This window comes from Tachypleus tridentatus, chromosome 8 (assembly GCF_004210375.1).
Source record: "Tachypleus tridentatus isolate NWPU-2018 chromosome 8, ASM421037v1, whole genome shotgun sequence".
NCBI classification, from domain to species: domain Eukaryota; kingdom Metazoa; phylum Arthropoda; class Merostomata; order Xiphosura; family Limulidae; genus Tachypleus; species Tachypleus tridentatus.
This window is the reverse complement of record NC_134832.1, coordinates 24,205,475-24,231,676: the sequence shown is the minus strand read 5'-3', so window position 1 is coordinate 24,231,676 and position 26,202 is coordinate 24,205,475. Positions and strand designations below refer to the sequence as shown.

General features: G+C 33.9%; 1 protein-coding gene across 2 annotated transcripts in view; it reads right to left on the bottom strand.

Annotated features, from left to right (window-relative positions):
* Nucleotides 1-320: 320 nt before the first annotated feature.
* LOC143258684 (uncharacterized) overlaps nt 321-26,202 on the bottom strand; it is a 46,357-nt gene continuing 20,475 nt past the window's right edge. For both annotated transcript variants that reach the window (XM_076518098.1, XM_076518097.1), the window contains exons 3-4: nt 5,793-5,937; nt 321-3,255 (exon numbers count right to left, since the gene is read on the bottom strand). In XM_076518098.1, the coding sequence (XP_076374213.1) occupies nt 2,525-3,255; nt 5,793-5,937 (876 nt within the window). In that variant the 3' untranslated portion in view covers nt 321-2,524. The remainder of the gene's footprint in view (nt 3,256-5,792; nt 5,938-26,202) is intronic.

Genomic DNA, 26,202 nt, shown 5'->3' with positions numbered 1-26,202 from the left:
CAGATATCTATATATGAATAATATAGAGATTCGAAGGCAAGCCTTTTTATGTACAAAGATATATTTTACTACAAAAAACTAGCTAAAAACGGGGAAGAGAAGATAACAGAAAAGTTAAAAATGTTGAAATACAGGCCTGTCATTTGTTGTTTCACTTCTGAGAATAGTTCAAACAAAACAATCAGTCAGAATACTAAGATCACGCACAAAACAAACTAGAATGGAAGATGTTTAGTACTTGGTAAAACAATATAAATAAAATATATATGCAAAAACGGCTCGTTTGGGTTGAGAAAATATTTTCTCAACCCAAACGAGCCGTTTTTGCATATATATTTCTCTACAAGTGGGTTTTCTCGACATCACTGAATATAAATAAAATGTTTGTGGTTGGTTGATAAAACAAACAGCAATGAACATAAAACAGAAAGTTATCTCACTTTCAACTGTAAATTTTTAACAATAAAAACTATCACAATGCATTAACAAAAAATAAAACGAGCACCTTTTAGAACCATTGTGTACATTTTCCTATAGTTTAAATTAAATAGTTTAAGGCTTAAAACTGCCAAAGAACTATACAATTAATATTACAACGTTTAAACTCTAATTTTGTTTAAATATTTATTCAATCAAAGCTTTAACTTACATTTTTTCAGAGTAAAACGTTTAACAGAAAAAAGTACACTGTAGTTATTGACAATTAACGAGGACTAGTCAGTGACTTTTATTATACATGCTAGTACCAATAAGTAGTCAGTGACTTTAGCGGGCTAGTAAGTAGGACTAGTCAATGACTTCAGCGTACCAGTATCTGTACTAGTGAACAACTTGCTTTCTTAGTATCCATTAAACGCTTTGCTTTGGAAAAGGCACAAATTGAAACTTTGGTTTAAAAAAATGTTCTTTTTATTCCTGAGAGCTAAGTCATTTTTACTTCTGAAATGAGTGTTTTACTCTAGTAATCAATACATTACATAAAAACTAATGCAATTTCAAATTCTAGACTTCTTAAGTAGGATTTGGTGTCTCAGGAAGAACATGAACTAACATATGATATAGTGAAGAAGCTAATTTATTTCACACAATAAACATTGATAGTAGTAGATCAAACAAAATCAGATCTATGCTAACAGCAGTTGGAGCAAATAGTCCGAAATTTGATAAAACGCAAGATTTAGCTATCATAAGCTGCAGTGCCGTAACTCTGGAGGGACATGGTATGAATAAAATTCACAGAACTTGGTAATGTTAAATTAAACAATATGACAAAATAACTCAAAAAATATCATACCTCTTTTTAAAAAAAAAACAACTAGAATATTCGAGATTTAAATTAATTCATGAGTGGTGCATGACTTACAAACTAAAAATCAATCATAATATAGATATAGTGAAATATTAGAATATTACAATTTCACATGCTAGCTTTATAGCAAGTATGCAACTTAGGAAACACTAATCAAATTACACAAAAGTACATATTTATGGGATACATTCACCTTTTGTTTAAAAATATATTAGATTCGGGTATCTCACAATGCCAAGACATTTTTTAAATCAAACATATTCTGAATAAATAAATTCTTATTCAGAATAAATAATATCTAAATTTGGGCAAACTTGTTTCTGATTCTTTACATCGCTTTGTAGCCATCCCATAAGGAAAAATCAAAGTTTACTTTATTAGTAGTAAACAGCTCATAGAATTGTCCATTCGATATGGAACATGTTAATTACTGATCAGAGAAAAGTTGTTGATGAAAATGGTGATTTCGTCACAGATACGTTGATGAGTGTTTTAGTTGTTAGGGTGTTACGCCAAGTACTTTATGACAACTAGCACTCCTCTTACAGTAACCTTTTACTGGCTGATATTATAATGTTAATTAATACAAGTATGAAAACCAGAAGATTTTAAAACTATATAAAAACGGACAAATAAATGTACTATGATAATACTCTTCGGCGTTTCTAAAATATAGAGTACAATGACCAGTAACATTAAATATATCTGTATTTCATGGTTTCTTTACATTCTTGCACTCCGAAATAAAAGCATACATTAAATGTCAATAGTTTTGGTTCGTTGCCTGTTGTCTATCTACACATTTAGCAACAACAAAATATGCAGCAAATGATTGAAAACTGATGAAATTAACACTGGCCTTTAAGTCGTTAGACTTATGTGAAATCAATCAGAATAAAAAGTATATTTATAATATTATTATTGTCGTTGTTTTATCGAATTCCAGTCTAACCCGTAATGATGAATTGTCACTTTCATTAAGAACTCGTAAAAAATTAAAAAATTAAGTATCTCAAAATACCATAACAGGCATTACTTATATCATATAAAGTAGTAATATATATATATATATCCAAAAACAGTTTAATGTCAGCTTTCCATTTTCAACATATTTTGTCCATTTGTCTCAATGTTAGTGAAGATACTATGCAGGCAATAATCTTATATGAAATCCATCACATTTAAAGTATAATTATAGGTCACAAAGAATGCATATCAACACATTTTCCTTGTAAGATCTAGAGGAGATTCTAAAACATTCGCAATCGATGACCTTTTTGCTTGGTGCTGCCTGCTTTGTTTGTTGATCAGACAAAGATTGTAGTTTGTCATCGGTAAAGGTTTCTTTACAGACAAATCGATGGGGATTTCTTGTGTATCTGCTAAGTAGCCCATGACAACTGGCGCGTCTTCTTGTGATGATTTTAGTAGCGAGTCATACTTATTGACAGCAAGAAACTCATAAGAGTAGTTATGATTAACATCCATTTTATAAAGCTGTGTTGCTCTGCTGTAATCTTTAGGGGTGAAAGCTTCGTTGCCATGTTGAAATAAAAATTTGCTGGTATTAAGAGGTAACATGGGAGAAACAGGGGACAAAGAAATGCGATTGTAACCAAAGTTTTCCTTGCGTTCAGGTGAAATGTTTGATGTTTCGAGATGTCTAAAACTGGTGGGTAACAATTTGGTATCGTATACGTTGGTAGGCGCCGGAAAGTTTACTACATATGTTATGTCACTAGATTGTGTTATCCTATTGGGTGAAGTCACTGAAGTATTGTCTTCTCTGTACTGTGATTTAATGGCTGAAAGTAAGTTTTTATTCTCGTGATGGAATTGTCCGTTTGTCGAGGCAACTTGTTCGACAGTCTTTTCGTTCATTTCAGCTTGATCTTGGATCAAACAGTGAATTTTAAACCAATTTGAGCGGCGTCCATATCGGGATCCTGTAAATATATAAAATCTACTTTATTAATTACACTTCTAGACAATTTGACAAACGTTCAGTGCAATTGGAACAGGTCAGGTGCTATTGTGAAATTATAAAGCACACAGACATACGCAAAATGTTTACTCTCACATATTTAAGATAGTTTATGTTAATTAAAAAATAAACTTAACAGAAAAATATAGTCCAATTTATCAACCAAAAATGATACACAATATGAGAACTCACAGAACATGTAATAAATATGTTGCGATAGTAAATTACCGAGTTTTGAACAAACAAAATTAAAGTAAAAATTACAAAATACATTCAGTTTGATAACAGAATTTATTTTAATATTGCCAGTACTTTACATGTTTATGCACATAAATGTTTGATTCAAATCATGGACATTGTTTGTTTAGAATTAAGCACAGAGATAAACAATGAGCTATCTTCGCTTTATCCCGAACGGGTATCTAAACTCGGGTTCTAGCGGTGGGAGCTGTGAGACATATCACTGTGCTACTAGGGCAATTATGGACCTATTCAATATCACTTACTACAGCAAGAGTCAAAGTTCTGACTCGTACGTTTTTTCATTTGATCGGTATTAACTTTTTTACTTGAAAATCGTCATAATTGAAAAAAATTGCAAATATTCTGAAAATATCAGTTTACTTGTCTGTTTAAACAAAATCGTTTATATAGAGTGCACTTCTGATGGCTATGTGACACCTTAAGTTTTCTCAGTATTTATGGTATTTACTGTAAAACAGCAACAATAGCAAAGGGACTCCATACTGAAACCAACACTGGATGGCATCTAATGAATTTGAGCTTTTCATAAAACAGATTCAAGTGTCGAATACAGCATCTCGTGCGGATTGGTGTATTTTCATATTAAAAAGGTATGATCCTCCTTACACATCAAATTTCACGAATTCAAGCAGCATATCAATATTTAGTATGCCATAATATATCAGTGTACAAAGCACCTATGACCCTTTTATTATTATTATTATTATCAGTGAATAAATCAAATTAGTTAAATAAGGAATATGCTAGGATATTACTCCTCATGATGTAAATACCATCCAGAGTTTTGCTGAAGGCTTGATCAAATACAGCTCTGTCATTCTGAAGCAAATACTAAGTAACTGTATTAATCGCCCCATTTGACAGTTTACTTTGCTTTTTACTCTAGTTTTGATGCTCAAGGAACCATGAGACCCTAGGTCTTACACTGGCTGTGATAAGCGCCTTATGAAATGCAGCCTACCTGTAAAGTCTAGCAGCATTGAGTTACTTGCACATAATGGATATACCGTAGTACTAAACTATTATCAATGTCCTGGGTAGTTTATTTAATGTCTGATGTGCAGTTTCGTTCCACAAGTTCGTTTTAATAACTCGTTAGGATCGAGAAGTGGCCAGTTTTAGAAGACTAGGTCGATATTATTATATTAGTACTTCCACTGATCTTTCGTTTCTTCGTTATAGCATTAACTATATCGAAGCTGGATACGAGAAGGTAGACTAATATATTATGAACACGCATATCAGTGTTGCAACATCCAAGAGCGTTCTTTTTTTCACAGAACTATGAGATCCAACACGTATCTATGCCAGTTATCGACTTTCATAAATCCTAGACAGCAGTGTACAATGGGATTCGAGTATATATTTAGCAGAAACGACTCTATTACTAAAAATTTTGGTAATACAGTTTACATACATATATGTGTTATTTTGCAGAATTTCAGGCATTACATTAAATTCCGATTGGGTAACAATGTTTGCAGTTTTTGCTTTGTAACAATAATTGTTTAAATATGAGTTTAAAAAATGCAGTGAAAAAGTATTTCTAAAAGATTCATATTTCGACATTAAATTGAAAAGTATCATAACCAATAGAAATATGTAGATTCCACGCCACATGTATTTCAGTTACTAAGTCGGTTTTATTAGTCTTAATTTGATTAGGTTTGATCTGAATTTTACGCAAAGTTGTGCAAGGGCTATCTGCGGTAGCTGTCCCTAATTTAGCAGTGACATACTAGAGATAAGAGCTACATTTTTCTAACGAATAGTGAGATTGGCTTTCAAATTATAACGCTTCCCCGCCTGAAAGAACGACCGTATTCTATATTGATCAACATAAAGATGTCATTCCGGTCTAATATACGTCCCGTCAAAGAGAATTTGATTGTATTATTTGACCTTTTTATGTTCATTAAAATCACGTAACACTTTCTGAATCATAAACGTTATTACTAAAGTGGTAAATTTTCAGATGTTTAGCATTTAATACAATTTTCGTACTCGAAAATTATAGTTGAAAGTAGGTCACATTCTTGGAGCTCTATTCAGATATGTACCATACTCGAGTGATTACAATCTCCCTTCCAACATTTTTAACTTAATTAACCTTTCTACTGACCTATAAACAATAACGTGACTGTACTGCATCATGTCGAGGTGTTTAATATTGTCTCTCTGTTTGCTTATTCTATTCGATTAAGATGACGGTTAAAAAATTTTGCGAAAACGTACCGCTTTTGGACATGCCAACCAATATGCACTTCTTCAGACGGCAACTCTTGCAAGAAGTCCGATTCTTCTTGTTGATGACGCATTGACCATTGTTTTTACACTCTCCTAGGGTCGAAAGATTGTTGTAGGTTCGCCCGAAGAAAGACTGCAATAAAATATATAAGGCGTTGTATTTTATTATAAAGCTACTTAAAAGTCGATATAAAAATACCTTAGAACATGTGGATTTGTTCAACAGGCAGACAAATAACTGCAGAGTTTTAAGTCACATGAATTCGCTCACAGAACTGCTTAACGTGGCTCATCTAAAAACGTACAAGAAAATGGAAATACCGATTTATAGTCAAAATTTACCTGTTGTGAAATATACTGAGATTGATTTTTACAGTTCAAAAAAGCATATATTAATAAGTTTTACTTTGGAAATCAGTTTGTTTGCTTTATAAATTAACTTGCTAAGAAAACGATGAGGTATATCTGGTTTGCTTTTTTCGTTGGCATTGAACCTTGCATTTTAGCGTTATAAGCCCTCAAACAAAAATAGGATGTTTTTTCACAATATCTATTTTTTGTGTTGCATTTAAAAAATATATTAACACCGTTCTTTCTTTACATTTATTTACGTGACCATTATTTTGTAATGTAAGCAAATACCTGAAACCACAATATTAACGTGACTTCGACATGACCAGGCAATTCCAATGTAGCCAACCCAGCATGTTCAGTTTTTTCACATGGTTACTTGTGCTAATTGAAGCAGTATTTAACTACACAAAAATGTTATGTTAATGGCAGGTTACGAATTAAAAACAAAACAAAAACATTTCGAGTAGTTACAGAATGTCGAAGGATTATTCGTTACTACGTAACACCTTAAGAAAAAACTGAAAGTGTTTAAAAAAAGTTTTACTAAGTGGTTTGTTTGTTTTTTAATTTCGCGCAAAACTACACGAGCGCTATCTGAGTTAGCCATCCCTAATTTAGCAGTGTAGGACTAGAAGAAAGACAGCTAGTCATCCCACCTACCGCCAATTCTTGGGCTACTCTTTTACCAACGAATAGTGGGACTGACCGTACCATTATAACGCCCCCGCGGCTGAAAGGGCGAGCATGTTTGGGGAGACGGGGATTCGAATCCGCAACTCTAAGATGACGAGAAAGCGTTTTAATCATCTAGCCATGCTGAACTACTAAGTGGTTAAAAAATTTGCATGACAAATGTATCATATATTTGATATGTTTCATCTAGGAAGATACTATTTAACAATTTTTAGAAAAATAAATATTGTGCCCAGAAATAGTTTTTATGTTGCGCGTACTTTACATCTGTTTCTTTCACTTTTACACGTTTTTATACAAACAGAAATATTCAGGTACAATGCCAAAATAACATTGAATAAATAAATGTCACTGGAAAAAGCCCAAACATTCACAGACTCAGACATTGAAAATTAAGGAAAAGAAAACTTAGAAAAAAACGTGCATCGAGTTAAACGATCCATCTCCAGCTCTTTGTTGCTTCTGTATATGCGCTTACAAAATTTTTTCATATGTCTTGTTGTTGGTGGCGGTAACTGATACTCACTTGGAGTTTTGCCACTGTTTTCTTCGAACATATCTTTTTTCTTAAAGTTTCTTTAGCTTAAAATTTAAATTAATGCTACTCATGACATCAAAATACAAGAAAAAGTAAAAATCATTAACATGCAGATTTATTAACCAAAATATTTTTCTTTAATTTACCACATTTAAGTTTGTTTGTTTGTAATTAAGCACAATGGATTCTAATGTTGTAAGTCCGCAAACGTACCGCTGTGCCACTGGGAGCATCACGCTTAAGATACATGCGAATAGGTTTCTTAAAATAAAAATAAAAATCAGCATCAGTATATACTCTAATATATAGTATTCACTCAAATGTATATGCTACTTCATATGATGATTTGTACAGCAACAACGAAGCTCAATCATTAGCCTTGCTGGAAAATTTAATCAGAGGAAATTAATGAATAATGTTAAATGTTGCACCCTAAAAATAAATCAGAGACAAAAATTGGAGATCATTTGATCGCCAATTGGTAACTCTATTTATTCTTGTTTCTCTTATTTTGCGATCCTATAAACCTCGAAAGTTTTGTAGGAAACAAGGAAGACAGGTGAAATCTGTAGAATCGTGTTACTTTTGATTTTACATTTTTAAGTTACCTTGTTAAACATTCAAGTAAAGAAATCCTTATATTTAGCAAATTCATTTATTAAAAAAAGTTTAGTTTGAAAATATCTTTGAAAGGCTCGAATTCCTCAGCGTAAAACATTGGATTCTGATATCCGTGGTGGTCAGAGCACAGAGAGCTCATTATGTGACTTTGTAGTTAACAAGAAATAAAAACTTTGGCAAAACCAGTTATATATACATAATTAAGTATTATGTTTACTTTTCCCTACCCGTTTGGTAACAGAAGCTTCAGTCACAAAGAAATAGTATTTGATAGTACTTTGCTCTCAGACTTAGTTGAAACATGTTATTCATATGGAATTAAAAAACATCCAAAGTAGCACCATGTCAGCAATATTTATTCGATATGAATGACTTATAGTTTAAGGCAGTGGTTCCCAACAGGGTTGCTCGCACCCCTTGGAGGTGCGAGATAGCGTTCCAGGGTGTGCGAGATAACAATTGTTTTGGCCACCTTCACCTTTATTCTTAAATAAATAATTACTGTGAAGGATGCGAGAACATATTAAAAAATTTTAGGGATGCGGAGCATAAAAAAGGTTGGGAACCACTGGTTTAAGAGAAAATGTTTCTATAAGTTGGTCTCCGTGAGTAAAATAAGGAGAAAGTGAATATCAACAATTACGTTGATTACGGAATGAGAAGTAAAATAACTCCTTCGTGGAGAGAAAATAGGGATAATATATAAATATCACGTGTCTCGTAGAGATACAATAGGGATAATAAACAAATATTACGTTCCTGGATGAGAAATTTAGGGATAAAGGAATATCATGTCAAGTGTGGTTTCTAGATTGGAAGTTCGGATATCTCTCAAAGCTCGATTTATGGACAGAAAGTAGGGAGAAAATAAATAATGTAAGTGCCACATGAAGCTAGGATCCTGCGTAGAAATGGGAAGAAAATAATTTCAAATTGCCTTCTGGATAGGCAATAAAGAGGAAAGAAATCAAAGTTGTCTCCTGGAAACATAAGAAAATAATATCGTGTTAGCTTGTTTCCAGGATAGAATTTCTTAAAGGTACACGAATATTAGATGAAGAAAAGCTCTTTGGCAAGAAAAAAAGCTTAAAGTTTGGTTGTTTAATTTAAAGTAAGAAAAGTAGATGAACATGGGGTCAATATTGGCCCATGAACACTCAGGTTTTCCACATGTTTTCGATGTTTCTAACTATAACTACTTGTTTACTTTAATGGTCACAAAATTAAAAGGCTTCCCATGGGTTTAACTACCCAAGCCCTGTAGAATCACGAACTTCTTTATCATAAACTTTCCTGTTTTTTCGTTATTCCACAAGCAAGTCTAGTTTAACCACCATTATAATCATTATCCGACCTGATGTTCCTTCCTTGAACATGTCTCACTTTTCTTCTTTTTAGGGTTCGAAGAGTTTCAAACACAAAGTTGATATTAAGTGTTTCAGCTAAATCATAAATATTTCTTTTTTTTTTCTTCTTTCGAATATTGGAACCCTGTATTCAACATGTGTTATATCTAAGGCTTGTTGAGAAACGTAATGACAGATAAGACTCTGGAGAACCACTTTTTGACCTAACAACTTTTACAATAATCTGTGATAACTCCGCAACCAACAATAAAAAACTATAAACAACACATGGATGTTAAGTTTCAAGATGAAATTTTCTACGGTTAGGTGAATAAATGTTTTATATCAAATAAGAAGATTATGTGACAATGACGACAATGAAATGTTCTAAAATATTACGTTTAATGTAAATAAGCAAGTCTACGCCCTCAAAGCCAAACAGAAAGGTACAACTTAAAATATTGATGATGCTAATATGTTATCAAAAACTTATAGTTTAAGAGCTTGTTCTGCATAATGTACGATGGGAGGTGGGACACCGCACAGCTCGTTCCAAGCTTTTATCTTTTATTGGGACTTACATTTTCAAAATCACGTATTTCGTGATGTAACAACAAATATATAGCAATTATATAAAAATATGTTTCTTGAAACTGCGTTACACTGTGACGTTTGTAATCTACAGATATCTACTTTCATTCATATGAAGATTAATTGAAACGAAACAGAGAATCCGTACAAGAAAAAAAACGCTGCAGATTGAATAAAAAATAAGATACGAGATAACTTAATTATACAGCTGCTTTTTAATGAGCTTTAGTAGGCGTAGCCTGGTGGTTAGCTCGGGGGGACTTTGAAACCAAGGATACATGGTTCGCGACCCACTACAGCAAGAATGGACTTCGTGGTTTCGAGTTGCGCACGCGCTATGAGAATGACGATTCAAATCTCACTCTTTGGTCAGATAAGAGTAGCCCAAGATTGCTATTGACTACCTTCGCTTCTTCTAATATACCAGTTCAAAATTAGAGATTTTTTTACAGATGGTGCTTATGTAGATATGTGTGAAATTCTGAAGCTTTCCCACACATGAGGATAAAGTAAAGGGTTTTAAACTATTACTATAATTAAATGCTTGAAGATGTATGAATATATATGGCACATAAAACGTATTTCACTATCTTTCATACTATATCAGTTCTCTGAAGAACTAAGTAAATAAACATAGCTATATTCGAGCATTCTAAGGTACTGAAAAATTAATTATTTACTCTGTAAATACTAAAATCGTTCTTCTGATTTTTTTGTTTTTTTATTTTTTAGAGCAGTCTCATTAGGCTATTTGCTGTGTCCAACGCGGGGAATCGAACGCCGAGTTTTAACGTTGTAAGTCCGCAGGCTTGCCGCTGACCCATCTGGGAACCAATCTAAATGAACTTGTAATGTTATTCCAGCAAAGAAAATGAAGCACGATAGATAAAATAAAATGGACTTTGATCGCTTCTTAGTGTCATAAATATATAATGTATGCTGAAACAATAAACTACCTTAGTGTTTAATTTTATCATTATCGGTACAAACTCACCTTTAGCAACAGAATGTTCTGAAGGCCTCTTTAAAGTCTCTTGAAATTGCACATAAGACCGGTTACAGATTAATTTCAATAATATACACAGACAAATATATGTAAGTGTGTGTGTGTGTGTGTGATACGACACATTTTCCGGGGAATCATTTTTTCCCCTTTATCCGCCAACCGCAGACATTAAATGAAAATGGTACTAATTACTAAATGACTGACTTTATAAACTCCGTAGAAAAGCCTATTGTGTTCACAAACGATTACTCTGTCTTTTCATACATGGTATTCCATACTCCGCTTTTATCTGTAACGTAAAGGAATTTCCTTCTTGTCCAGCGGATATAGTTGTCGGTGGTGTGTTTTGGCCTTGTGCTACGTGCCATTTAATGGTGCATAGGTTCGAAGAATCGTTTTTCCATGGACCAGAAAAGACCCAGTTTTGGAAAAAAGAGAAATTATTTCAAGAAACAAAAAAAGACTAACCTAAAAACAAACAAAAAACGCTTAGGGAGAATTGCGAAACGAAGATTGAAAAGTAAACATGAACATGGATACTTATGTGAGGTGGTTGAAGTGGAACGAGCTTGCCCTTCCTTTTCCTTTTTTGTCCCATTGAGGGTTGTATGTGGAGTTGGTTGTTTTGAAGGTCTAATATCATTAGTTACGAAGGTGTGACGTAAAATTAGCCACAACACTTCAACAGCTCCAATATAGTGAATGTGTATTTATATATCAGAACAAAAACAAAAATGAAGATACCAGGAATAAACTAGTCGTGACAATGGCAACCCTTTAGCAATAACTACATTAATCAGTTCAAAACAATGGCACACAACTTAAGAAAAAATGCTACTTCTAAAAACTTTCAGAATAGCAGACTTAGACAAGTATCCAGTGGACAGATCATTCTCGGATTTTGGTTTGGTTTGGTTTGAATTTCGCACAAAGCAACACGAAAGCTATCTGCACTAGCAGTCCCTAATTTAGCAGTGTAAGACCAGAGAAGACAGCTAGTCATCACCACCCACCGTCAACTCTTGGGCTACTCTTTTATCAACGAATAGTGGGATTGACTGTAACATTATAACGCCACCACGACTAAAAGGGCGAGAGTGTTTGGTGTGACGGGGATTCGAACCCGAGACCCTCAGATTACGAGTTGAGTGCCTTAACCACCTGGCAATACCGGGCCTCATTCTCGGACTACAAGTACAAACTGAGCGGTTTATGGTTTAAGTTTATGGCTAAGACAAAGTTTAATACGTCACAGGGCGAACTGCTTATAGCTAAAAAAAGTGAAACTAAATTTTACTTTTTTAAGGATTAAGATATTGAATTAACTGTCAGTGTGTCTTCTAAGAATCATCTGTTGCTTAAGTACTAATTAGAAATTCAAATACAAATATGAATTAAAAATGCTTGGTTTCCAGCTTATCGGTTGGGAGTGGCAAAGTAATTAGCGTGTTCAGCTGCCTATTGAGTAATCCAAAGTTTGTGACTTCACTGAACACACTCCACACTTTCAAGTGCGGGTATTTAAAAAAAAAAAGAAAATTCAGTTACATTAAAACGGCCGGACAACTGTAAACAATAACTGTACTTTTGTTTTTTTACCTTCTCTCTTCTCAGTAATTCAAAATTAATACGGCTATACTTCAACCCTAGGAATCTCTGAGGTGACTTTTTGCCTTGCGTTCACATAAGGTTGCTTTTGTTGTAAGTCAATTAAATTACCTTTAATCAATTGATTGAAATGTATATATGGTTTCTCGATATCACAAGTTGCTATAAGAAACGAGTTGTATCAGTTTCGGTTAACGTCGGCAAAAGAGCTCAAGTGGAACCAAAAGTTTCATGTCGAAATTGTTAAGTAACAGAAGAAACAGTTCAAGTTTGACAACTATTTCAATTTTGTTTATGTGAAGCCGACGCAAAGCGAACGGGACGTTAACGCTGAGCGTATCAGGAGTCCCTTCCCAGATTTCCCGTATGACGAAAACTCACGTCGTCCCGTCATTTCTGTGAAGTTAACAAAACATTTGCCGCGTGAGGCGTGAGCGCATTAGCTGGTATGTGTATGTGTATATATTCGTATACGATATCTACAATATTTTCGTTAACATGACACACAACTCTCTTAAGGACAGATCCGTATTGCAAGTTTTCCAAGTTTTGTAAAGCAAAAGTTTCTTCATTGTTTACCTAGTTTACAATACTTACAATGTTTTGTAATGTTTACAACTTTTCTAGATAAAATGACTTTTGCTAATTTCTAACGTATTTTATTTTAAGGCGCTTTCAACATAATATTTATAGTATTTTCAAATGTTTCTGGGAGTATATTTCAATACGGACAAAATTTTGCATATTATTGTATATTAATGTTATTGTCTTCAAGCATGAAGTAGTTATTGAGTAAATACACAAGTACTGTTAAGTAGTAGCGTATGATCGGACAAATATGAACGAGTTGTTATTCTGATCTTTATGAGTTGTTCTGAACATTTATTTGTCAAAACAGACATACACACCTATTTTGTGCAAAAACAAAATGTTTGGTATGAACCAAACGGACATTGTGAGAACATTGGGATACTCCAAGCATAATGTATTCTGAATCATGAAATGTCATCGAACTACAGTATTGTTCCATTGAGGTCTATTGGTAGATGCCAAAACCTATTGTCAGAGATGACCATGTTTTGATCAGGTTAACATGTCAATGTCGTAAGAAGTTTTATAACACCTTACATCAGGATAGTAGCCAGACTTCACTGTGTTATTTTGGCAAGACAACATGACAACTTACAGTTAGGACACTGTCGATGTGCAATTGCTTCATATTAATTCTGTTTCCGGCTTTTAAACCTGATGATAGGACTTGTGTTCGTCGTTTGCCTATAGAACAGATAAGGGAAGATTGTATCTCCAACAAAAAACACACAGAGGGTGGGAGGTGGTGTTTAAGCAGCTATTCATCATGGTGAAAAAATATTACTCTTTATATCCTTCAGGTAAACGTCAATGGTGCTTGGTATAAGTATCACATGGAGATGATATTTATGCCACATGCTAGGGCAAAGTTTGACAATAAATTTGTGTTCCAGGATCGCAATGACACTGTCCAGGAAGACGTTAAAATATTGGCATGTTTAGCAAGGTATCCAGGTTTTAATCCCATTTAAAATTGGTGTACAGAACTGATATGGAAACTTTTCCACCACGATCCTAAAACAAATATATGTAGCTGAGCTACAGTGCCATCTAGCGAAACGTTGTGATAAAATCACTGGAGATTACATCAATAACCTTCTCGACAGCATGCCACGTTGCCTTTCAGAATTTATTAAGAGTACGAGAAGGACCAGCCAAGCACTGAATGTTTAATACGAACTGATATAAGGTTACAGACGTAATTTACAATAACGTGAAGTTGTATTTTATCATTATATATATATATATATATTAATAATGGTTTGTTTCGATAGGTGAAATACTGAATTACACATCTTTCTACAGGTGTCTGACAAAATTGTTATGATGTCCACAGAATCTGCCTCAAAATACAAAAACATATGTATGTGTTTAACGTGACATGGATTTCTCAGTTGGACAGCACTAAGTATATAATTTGTGTTCCATATTAATAATAATGATCTTATTTGTTACAAAATACTCAAACATTTGACCAAAATTGTATTTTTTGGAACGATTTAAATAGTCATTCAAATATACTTACTGTTGTCACTGAAATTAGTACAACATAGCATCATATATTCTAAATCTTGTTTGCTTGTTTCAGATTTTCAAGCAGAACTATAAAGAGGCTATCTGGGCACAGCTATCCCTAATCTTGAACTGATACACTATACACTGGAGAGAGAATACAACTAACTGATAGTACTCAGAGAAACGCTTTGCGTTATTCTTGCCTGTTTGAATAGTATGATTTAACCGTCACTTTTGTTTCGTACCCACGAATTCTAAGTGTGCGCGTTTACATGAAACGGAACATTGAAATTTACAGTTCACTCTTGCTAACCACTAGGTCATGTCCGACTTTTCTTGATTGATGCCCGACACTACATTTTATTTTCATTTCTTAGAATGCATTATGTTATACACCCAATAGTAGTTTTCTACTGTGTGTATGCCGTAAATTCACGTAATATTTTATGTGGTTAGTGTTGGGTTCAATGTTTGAGCCACTTACTTGCCACCGTCACATTCCTCAATTTGAGATGTGGGCGCGTTATAAAACTGTGTTATCTGTGTTGAGTGGCGAGTGCTACTGAATACTTGTCCTCCCTCGCTCAAATCAACAGCTCTAAGCTGGGGCGAGTATACTTGAGCCTTGGTGTTTAAGACCATATCTGGCATAAGATGCCATTCACGTTGGAAACACTATTAAAACTTCCAAAAGTTGCCAATTAAAAACGTCTAAAAGATACAAGTTTTAAATTATTGTTCTGTTATGTTTCAGGTAATCATATCTGAAACATAATCAGCACTGTCTAATTAATTAAATTGTCTAAATATTATATAACATGAGGTGACAACTAAAACAAATATTTATTTATCAATAAATTACTCGCAAGTTTGTTTGTTTACTTTTTTAAAAGATTTGCTTGACAGTAAAATAGAAGAAAGAGAAGATTTAATTACAAAAGTTTCACATATGAAAAATGACAGATTTTACTGTAGGTCAGTAATGTAATATACAGGAGTTTCTTTGAAAGAGTAAATTAAAGGATAGGAATTGAACGGTTCACGACAGTATCTAAACACACTAGTATGAGACACATGGTTTCTACCCTAATGGAACGTAAGGTTGAGTTATCCGAGTTTTTAGGTACGTGCTATTTTATGAGAAAAGTGCGGCGTACACAGTATACTTTCTTCGAGTCTAACTACACGACACTGATTCTTTTGAAAATTTATCTAAAAACTGTCTCTTTCTCGTATAACTAACCACGCACCAGGTATAATTATGTTCAAGTATAATGTATCTCATGTCACAGCTAGTTACGGGTTTAAAATTTAATGACCCTTTTTACATGGTCGTTTAAAAGAAGGCACCTCGTTTTAAAGAATTTTATGAAGCTGTAAGTATGTGTGGTTCAAAATTCAGAGATCCGGGGAGAGAGAAAGGACAAACATTATAACTAGATCAGCTTCTGATATCAGGTCCAGCCACTCCTCTTCACCATGCTAGTTCAACAACAGAATTTCTCTCGCGGCATGGGTCCAACAGGGAAGGTGGCTCATGCTGTGATGAGGCAGAGAACACATCAAAAAGGTGTTGAAAGTTATGTGACGTTTTATATATGCATCGGACAGAGTACAGAAAAAATTCATATGCCATTGGTGTTTTTCAATTGTGGAAACCACACGAAACAACGCATTATATACTGACTGCAGAGGCACATGATGTCTTATCCCTTCCTTGTGAGGTCAAGAAAATGCACACCAAAAACTGAAAAATGTCCCATTTATTTCGCCTATTAAGTTTCGCTACCGGGTTATAGCTTATCGAAACTGTATCAGAAAATTATCAGAACGCTAATATTACAAATATTGTTTTATGTGTATCAAATTAATCGAATTTAAAAATTAAAAGAACTTAAGTACACTAGAACAGGGGTCACCAAACTTTTTTCACAGGGGGCCAGATTACTCTGGGAATGAGAAGCGCGGGCCGCAAGATCATTGTGTTCAATACTCATAAGCTAGAACGAAAACTGTCTGTAAAAGACTTAACACTAAGTTTCGGAGGCCACATTAGCCATGTGGGAGTACTATGCAATACACACATGTAATAAAAAACAAACAGAAATACAACCAACATTTTTATTTACCAAAAGGTTATTAAAGAAGGTGACATTAGCAAAAACAATTGTCACATCACACATAGTGAGTACATATATGAATGTCACTAAGCCGCAAAAAAGTTAGTGCGACTTAAGAAAGTGGCGTTTGGCTTTCAAAATATCTTCCATGTTTGGTTTTGAATTGCTGCATCCAATCATTAGAATTGCTTTCAAATGTTCATCAGTCAACCTTGATCGATGTACCGACTTCACATACTTCATTTTTGAAAATGCTTGTTCACAGACATAAGTTGTTCCGAACACTGATGCCATACCAGATGCGAACTGCTTCAGCTTTGGAAAATCATCTTCAGGTATGCAGTTGTAAAATTCAATGAGTTGACCCTCTCTGTGTTTTGCTTTCAACAAGTCAATTCCTTGTAAATCGATGACCTCCAGCTGAAGTTCCACTGGCACGTCATCAATGACACAATCAAAAGAATTCTGAAAAAGGAGAATGTCACTTTCGATTCTGTCGAGATCTGAAAATCTCTCTAAAAATGATTATTTAAATCACCAATAATTTTTTTCTGAAACTTCAGGTTGACATCTTCTGTGATTCCAGCATGAAACTCATTGAAACACTGAAAATGAGAGAGGTTTCCTCCTTCCAAATGTGCTTCAAACAATAACAGCTTTCTCCGAAATCCTTTAATGATTCGATAGAGATCACAGACAAGTTTATTCTTCCCCTGAAGTTTCAAGTTCAATTCATTTATGTGGAATGTGATGTCAACCAAAAATGACAACTTTGACAACCAGGTTGGATCCAACAAAAGTGGATCGTCTCTATATTTCTCGATAAGAAATATATCTATTTCTCTTCTCAGCTTATAAAAATGAGACAAGACTTTACCGCAGCTGAACCACCTCACCGCCGTGTGATAAGGCAAGTCACAGAAATCTGAATCAATTTCTTCAAGAAACGCCTTGAACTGGCGATGATTAAGTGCATGACCCCGAATGAAATTCACTGCAGTAATGACTGGTTTCAATACGCAAGAAATATCTAAGTCTTTTCCACAGTGTGCTTGCTGATGTATGATGCAGTGTATGAACAGAGCGCTTGGGAGTTGAAGATCTTCCAACTGTTTCCTGATCAGCCCCACCAGACCCTTCTTTACTTCAACCATGTTTTTTTCCTCCATCAACTGTTACACCTCTAAGCTGATTCCACTGAAGGTAATAGTCTTGTAAAGTTTTATGCACTACCATGAAAATGTCTTCTCCAGTTGTTCTTCCGTGCATGCTGCAAACTGATGCCAACTCTTCCGTGATCTGAAAGTCCAAATTAACTCCACGAATGAACACGAGAATTTGTGACGTACTCGAGAGATCAGTAGACTCATCCAGTGCCAGAGAATACCATAGTAAGTTTCTAGCTTTTTGGCGTATCTGTAATGCGATGTTCTCTCCAAGTTCTTCTGCTCTCTGTACAACTGAAGTTGCTGAAAGGCTGATACTTTCAAAGAAATTGGCTTTTTCAGGACATAGCTCATTTGCTGCTTTTATCATACACCCTTTGATGAAGTTGCCCTCAGTAAAAGGTTTTCCTCGCTCTGCCATCCTATGCACTATTTTGTAACTTGTACGAGTGACAGATTCATTTTCAGCAAACTTTCTCGTGAAGACTACTAAGAGAAATGAGTTTGCTAAAGCGGTAACACTAGGCTGCTGAATTTACAAGACGAGTCGATAGGACGAGAGTTAAGTCTGTACTTGTTTTCGAAATCCTAATGCTTTCATAGATACGTGCCTCGATATGAATAAACGGGCAACAAGGATGAAAGAAAAATTTCTTATTGGGTAAAAATGCGCGTTACAACCTTGTTTCTTTTTATCATAACGTCTTGTGTTTGCCAGCTTAAAGCGACCATCTGTGTGAGTTATTTTGTTATGACAGTCGGACAATTGATGAAATGTCACTTTTTATTTCCAAGCGGCTAGCTGCTGGCGGGCCGGACAAAATGACCTCGAGGGCCGTAGTTGACCCTTGCACTAAAACAAGAGTGAAAATAGAATTTATACTGAATAAACATTCTTACTGTTAGACAGTGCTTTTGTTCTTTTCGCAGCTAAATTCAAATAAGCAACACAGAATAATTGATGTAAACAAAAATTACACTTAACTGGTACATAGAACAGAGCTTTCTGGTCAATAATATTTAAAAAAAATCCAGTTTTCTTTTTTTCACATTTTTCATTAAAAATAGATTTCTGATTCTTCATCCAGACGTATAACCACGACATATATTTATTTTTCTTCTTCAATTTTAATTTCCTAACATTTGTGTTGTGTTTTAGTTATTAGTATCGTAGTCTTCTTGAGACGATTTGACCATTTTGCTCAACAAATAAAAATCAAATTTTCTTCTTGAATGTAAAGGTTAACCGTCATTTCTGGACAGGATTGTTCTTGAATATTTTCATGTCTTGAAATAGAAGTATTACATCAACTATTTAATTCGAAATACGATTTTAATTTCAGGCAACAACATTTATTGCCAGAGAAGTAAAACATTTATAAATAACCATAAAATCATAAATAAATCTGATTTAATACTAAATAATAACGAGATAAATGCTTTAGACAGTTTTAAATATGTTTGTTCGTTTTGAATTTCGCGCAAAGCTACACGAAGGTTATCCGCGCTAATCGTCCCTAATTTAGCACTGTAAGGCTAGAGGGAAGGCAACTAGTCATCACCACCCACCGCCAACTCTTGGGCTACTCTTTTATCAACGAATAGTGGGATTCAGTGTAACATCATAACGCCCCCACGACTGAAAGAGCGAACATATTTGTTGTGACGGGGATTCGAACCGAGACCCTCGGATTACCATTCGAGTCCTTAACCACTTGGCCATGCCGGGCCTTTAATTATCTTAATGATTCAAAGAAAGTTAAAAGAAAGACATTATAACTGAAATTGAAACTAACTTCAAAGAATTAAATGTTCAAAGAGCATTGTCAAATTGTGAAAAGTGAGTGTTGTACTTTATTAAATAATTTTAAACTCACACATAATTACGAAAAGAATTTTCAAATTTTGAAGAGATTAAAGAAACAATATGTGGTTATTTGCAAGGGCGATAAAGGGGGACAAACCGTGAAAAAGAATATGTTTTTAAAGTTGAAGAAATCTTGAAAGAAGGTAATGTGAGAACATAAAAGTTAATCCTAAAAAGAAACTTCATGCAATGATTAAAGAAAAACATTAAGAAATACGTAACTTTAACACTTATGTAAATCAAAGTTTAATTCCAAATAACTTTATTTTATCTAGACTATATGCTTCCGTAAGTTCATAGGAAAGGGGACAATTTTAGATCTATTGGTCTAATATTAAGAATTCAGCTTATAGTAGAAACACTTATATAAAAAAATAACATTTTTAAGGGAGAAAAAGTATACAGTTAAAAATTCATTTGAATTTGTGGAAAAAAATTAAGCATATACTGTTATACCATAAATATAATTTGGTGTATTTTGATGTTATGTCAATTTTCACTAAAGCACCTGTGAAAAAGGTTATTGCATGTCTCGAGAAAAAATAAAAATAAAATAATAACTCATTATTGCTATTTTTTTAATTTCGCGCAAAGCTACTCAAGAGCTATCTGCGCTAGCCGTCCCTAATTTAGCAGTGTAAGGCTAGAGGGAAGGCAGTTAGTCATCACCACCCACTGCCAACGCTTGGGCTACTTTTTTACCAACGAATAGTGGGATTGATTATAACATTATAACGCCCCCACGGCTGAAAAGGCGAACATGTTTGTTGTAACGGAGATTCTAACCCGCGACCCTCAGATTACGAGTCGAACGCCTAAACCCACCTGGCCATGTCGGGTCTTAATAACTCAATCTTAGAAATAATGGCTGTAATTATCCTGGTAAAAGTATGTGTTGAAAAACTTTTTTTTTCGAAATTAACAGTAAATGTTATAAACAGAATGAAGGTTTAACTATGAGTTCTCCTTTATCTCCGTTATTATGTGACTTATATATAAACGGTTTTGAAATAGAAGCGTTAGAAAAAGTGGATCAGAAGCGTAAAGTTTCGTTAAGGTATGTTGATCACGCAATTGTGATTTGGCAATAGGGTAAATAAAAATTGGGTTTAATTTGCTAATTACTTTAACAGCACTGACAATTTTGTTAAGTTTACTAATGAAGTTGAGTCAAATAGCCGTTTCTTTTTTTTGATGGTTTAGTGAGTTAAAAAAAGGTACAAATTGAAAACTACTATTTATCGCAAACCTTTCTATACAATCTTTCCATCACATCAAAAATCTTGTTACATTAAATATTTTTTTACTCTTGTGTGGTTAGGATATTAATATTATAATGTAAACAGGATAATATTAATAATGAGTTATTCCACGTTTTTGCTTCTTACAGCATTCATTTCAAATAAGTGGCCAAAAAAGTAGGTGCCATCACTCATTTTCTGTGTCAAATACACTGAGTGTTCAAGGATTAACTGAACAGACTAATTCCAATAATTATGGTATTTATTGTTAACTTTTATGTATAAATACGTGACCAATAAATAATCCGCCTTCTTACAAATCTAAAAAAAAGCACTGAGAAGCCGCCTCAGTGGTAATTGTAAGGCTGAACTGTTTTGATAAAGGACACGGGGTATTCCTCCTTCTGCATGGTTTTCAGAAAATCTATTATGAATCGCAGGTATTAGTTATCTTTCGATCAGACTTTGCCATTCTCAGTGCACATAGTGAAAAAGAAATCCTATGTTAAACTATTCCTATGTGAGACATCACCTGTACTAAGATAATATTGGTACGCTCGACTTCTTTAACACTTAAATATAAACTTCCCTTGGTACAAGCATGAGGTAGTATTTCAAGATCAGCGGATCAAATTTGCCTATAATCTCTCAACAACCAGAAAACAGAACAGTGATTTTGGAAGGACAGTTATGATGTAGCACGTGAAGCCTTGGGGCTTTATGAGAATGAACTGATTTCACTAAGAATGTACACGAACCAAATGAGGTCAATGTTTCACGGAGCCCTGTATGGGATACAAGAAATCGAGCTTCGCGTGCTAATGAATTCCGTGAGTAGTAAATGCATGTGTAGGTTGATAAGAAGACGGTTTTCACAATTTTATTTTCGTTGACTGACAGAAGCAAAAACTAGAGTAATCCGACAAACGCATAGCCAAACAGAGATATTTAGATAAATATAAACAAGGAAAAGGAGATGAAAAATCAATGGATAAACTACCAGTAAGATAAATCGATACACGGAGGAAATTACATGTACAAATGTAATGATAGGTAAAAAAAGAGTAAATAGGTGAACAAATTAACAAATAGGTAGATAGAAAAAGGTGATTAGATAAACGGAAAGGAAACAATGGACAAATAAATAGGTGAACGAATAAGTAAATACGTATAAATAAAGGATAGTTAGAAAGATATATAAATGCTTGGATAGGCAAGAGATGATTATATGAACAGATAATAACAGCTAGGTAGAGAGACTAACAAATGATTGGATAATTAGAAATACAAAGCATTAAGAAATGAATAAACTTAGATACAAACATATAACTATTTAGGTAAATGAAACAGAGTTAGGTAAAGTTATAACTAATGAGATATACAAGCAAAAGGTGGGCGATTATGCAACTTGGTAGTTTAATCAATATAAGGTGAAAGAGAACAAATGACTATAAGAAAGAGAGAGGTAATTTATTGATAGTCTCTGAAAACATTAAATAAACTGATAGATAAATTGAGAGAGATTAAAACAAACGGGTGAATAAAAGGTAGGAAGATAGGTTTAGGTAGGAAACAATAGGATAAGAAATGTGAACAGATTGAGAGGTAAACAAATTGAGAGAAATAGATAAACAGAAACGATGAAATATTTATTAAAACCAGCACAGCTACTCCCATCCCATCGTTCACCCTAACCTCACATTTCATAACTAACAGAAATAAATAAATAACTTTTGTGAAATTAAGTTTGACCAATAAAGTGGCAGAAAAGTTCATTTATGAGCCAATTACAGTTCAAATCATTCATGAAATGAATTCATGGCATTTTCTTAGAATTATTATTGGTAAAAAAATGGTTAGATTAACTTCTAACATGTAAAAAAGCCAGTGTGTTTTGATAATCGCTTGTACGTCATGTCGCTTAACAACAAATCTAAAACCTAGTATTTTTGTTATTCTGTGTATTAAAAATATAAAATGAAATGTATAGACAACAAAACTGGAAATTTCTTTTTTGTTGACTATCTGGAGTACACGTTGTTTGGACGGATCTTGTGTAAATTCTTGACTAACGAAAGGTTATCTTAGGAGGAATTAATGCTGCTTCCTGTATATGGAAATATATATATAAACGTAAAAATGCTCCTAAAAAACTGCAAAACACAATGTAAAACTGCGAGTTAGCATGAATTTCCACACTGACCAAATGAACTTTCAAGCGAAATTTGTTAGTAAATATAAATCCACAAGGGATGAGATAGTGGTAAAAAGAGACGCAACAACGCTCATAAAAACGGAAAAACCGAAAATTTTTATGCACCCCCGCATAGACCTGATGATCCTGCATATCAGTTTTGGTGAAGATTCATCCACTCCCTAGAGTTGGTAACATGGGCACACAACACAGTAGTATTAAATTTGTATAGGTTTCTTAATTTAGTTTCCATTTATTAAAAATGTTTGTTTGTTTTTCATTAAAAAGGTTGGTAATATAAATCAGAACAGCTTAATTTAGAAACGATTTAAGTTAAAAAAAAACTGAATCAATATTTTTGCTTTCATTATAAATGTTACGCACTAGGCTAGATGACACCACACTACGTCTTTACTTTCCCTTAGGTTTATTGTACCAACACTCACTGCACTTATAGTAAAGTTTCACAGTACACCTCCCTCACGATCCTCTTGCACTCACGTCACTAAAATCGTAATGGGCAGATAATAACCGAAATGTTCTATCTGAATAAATGCATTTTAGCTTTTATAACTCCTGTTTCGAGAAATCAAGCTTAACGTAAAGCACACTGGCTTTTATATAGATTAGATACTATATCGTAACAATTAATTAAATATTAGTTCTCATTGTTACCATTAATTGTTTACACTAAACTTTAACAAAAACTAAACACTGGTAAATGATGTATTATTATTCTAGTATTATCTTCTTTCGAATAAACACTTCTTGTTTAGTTTGTTTTGTAAATAAGCACAAAGCTACACATATGGCTGTCTGTGCTCTGCCTAACAGGGGTGTTGAAAGCCGGTTTCTTGTGTTTCAAGTCCACAGCCTTGTTTAGAAACACGCATCTTATACTTTAAAATAACGGTTTGACCAGTAGAGATGTTTGTCATTTAGTGGTTTGAAGTAAGTACACTGTTTCTGTACTTGTCAAAGGTGACCGTTGAAAAGTAGCAGCGACTGGACCTTCAAAAGGATGAGGATTAGAACTATCTGATGTGAAAGTGATGTTGATTGAGAAACAAACGTCAAGAGACAATCATTATGCAGGTTTTTCTTTTTACCGACAAATAACCCACGCCCTCTGATAACCAATGCATCACGCTTGCATGTTCTAACCTTCGTGGCGCGTGCAAGAAAGTAGGGCAACATGATGACGCAGGGTAAGAAAAGAGTGCAGGTTGTTGCGAGATAGAGTATTGTGACCCTTAAGTAACCCTCGCCTACCCAACATGTTGAGTACGGAAAATCAGCGCTTACTTCTTGTTCTAACCTCCTCCCCTCCACCCTGTAGGGTAAGGACATTCAGATGTAGCTATATGCTTCACCAACCTGTTGTTTACTGAATACTCAGCAAGTCCTTGTAGTAGGTTAAGCTTCCAGTTTGGGAATATATATATATATATATGGACCGTTACAAAACGAACGAGAACAACAAACCGTAAGAGGGACATGGCCAGCAACTGTGTCTCCAAATATGTCAGAACTGTAAACCTTATATTTCTTTCTACTATTTGCTCTCAACACACGTAGCCATGATTCCCATTTGCTTCTAATTAGCATAGAATTGCTACAAGAGGATAGAATATCTTTCCCTTTCATACAACAAGAAGATATTTAACTTAATTATTTTATGTTTCGAGCATCTTCAAATGAAAACTAAGTTCAAAAAGAAAGATGGGCAGTTAAGAAGTACAACTACACATACCTAAGATAGGTATACGAACCTATAAAGCATTTCCAATGTTTGTTTGTTTGAGCGCAAACCTGCAAGTATAGACTATCGGCGCGATACGCAACGCAGGAATCGAACCACGAAATTTATAATAAATTAATAAATAATAAATCAGTTATAATAAATCAGTTTTATCATTGAGCTACCGAAAACTAAACAAATGTGATATTTATATTTAAATTTATAGAACGTTAACTACACTTCATAAGTGAAGGAGGGTAAAAGAAAAACGGTGAAGTGAAACTGATACAAAATAACAAGTGGCTCCTGTTGAAACATTGGTTTTAACCCATGTTTCAATGTTATTTTTAACTGAAATAAGTTACATGAAACACACGATAACCGCAAAGTACAGTGTTATCATATATGCTATAGTTATATATTTCACTTTGGTAAAAGAAAAGAAAAAAAGAAAATTCTTAAACATATTTTGCGTATTTTCTTTGCATAATATCAGCACCGATTTCCAAAACTAAAAATTGGCATTCCGAACATTCTGTATTGAGCAAAGTGCTGAACAACGAGAATGTTCTGTAATGCACCCACAAGTAAAAAACAAATTCTTCTTATAAAACATTTCGATCTTATAGGAAAAAGAAACTGAAACCAATATGAAGGTAAGTGAACAACAATACGTAAACAGTAAACGACTATACGTAAGTAGTGGGAGGAAAAGAAATTAACGTTTTTTTGAAAAATAATATGTGTGTGAAGTATAGAAAAGCCACACTAAGTTATCTGCTCTATCCACCGCGGGGAATCGAACCCCTGAATTTTAGCGTTGTAAATCCGTAGACGTACCGCTGTTCCACAGGAGAACAAAAATTAAAGATCAAGTGAAAAACCAAATCTACATGTTTCTTTCTATCTTTCATTTTCTGCGCAATATAGCAAACATGTACATAATATTGAAGCTTGGAGCTAAAAAAACGAAAATTAAAACTGAAAATAAATTGAAGTTAATCTGTTGATGTCAGTTAATATCTTGCAATATATATATGTAGTTCATGGGGTTATTATTACACTTGTAATTATTTTGCCTCATCTACTGGCTGTAATATTTTTGTTCTTTGATAGAATGTCTATTCCAGTTCACTTATCAATATTATTATTGTAAATTAAATGTTAAGTTGTTAAATGGCTTTTATGTTTTGCTGTTAAGCGTAA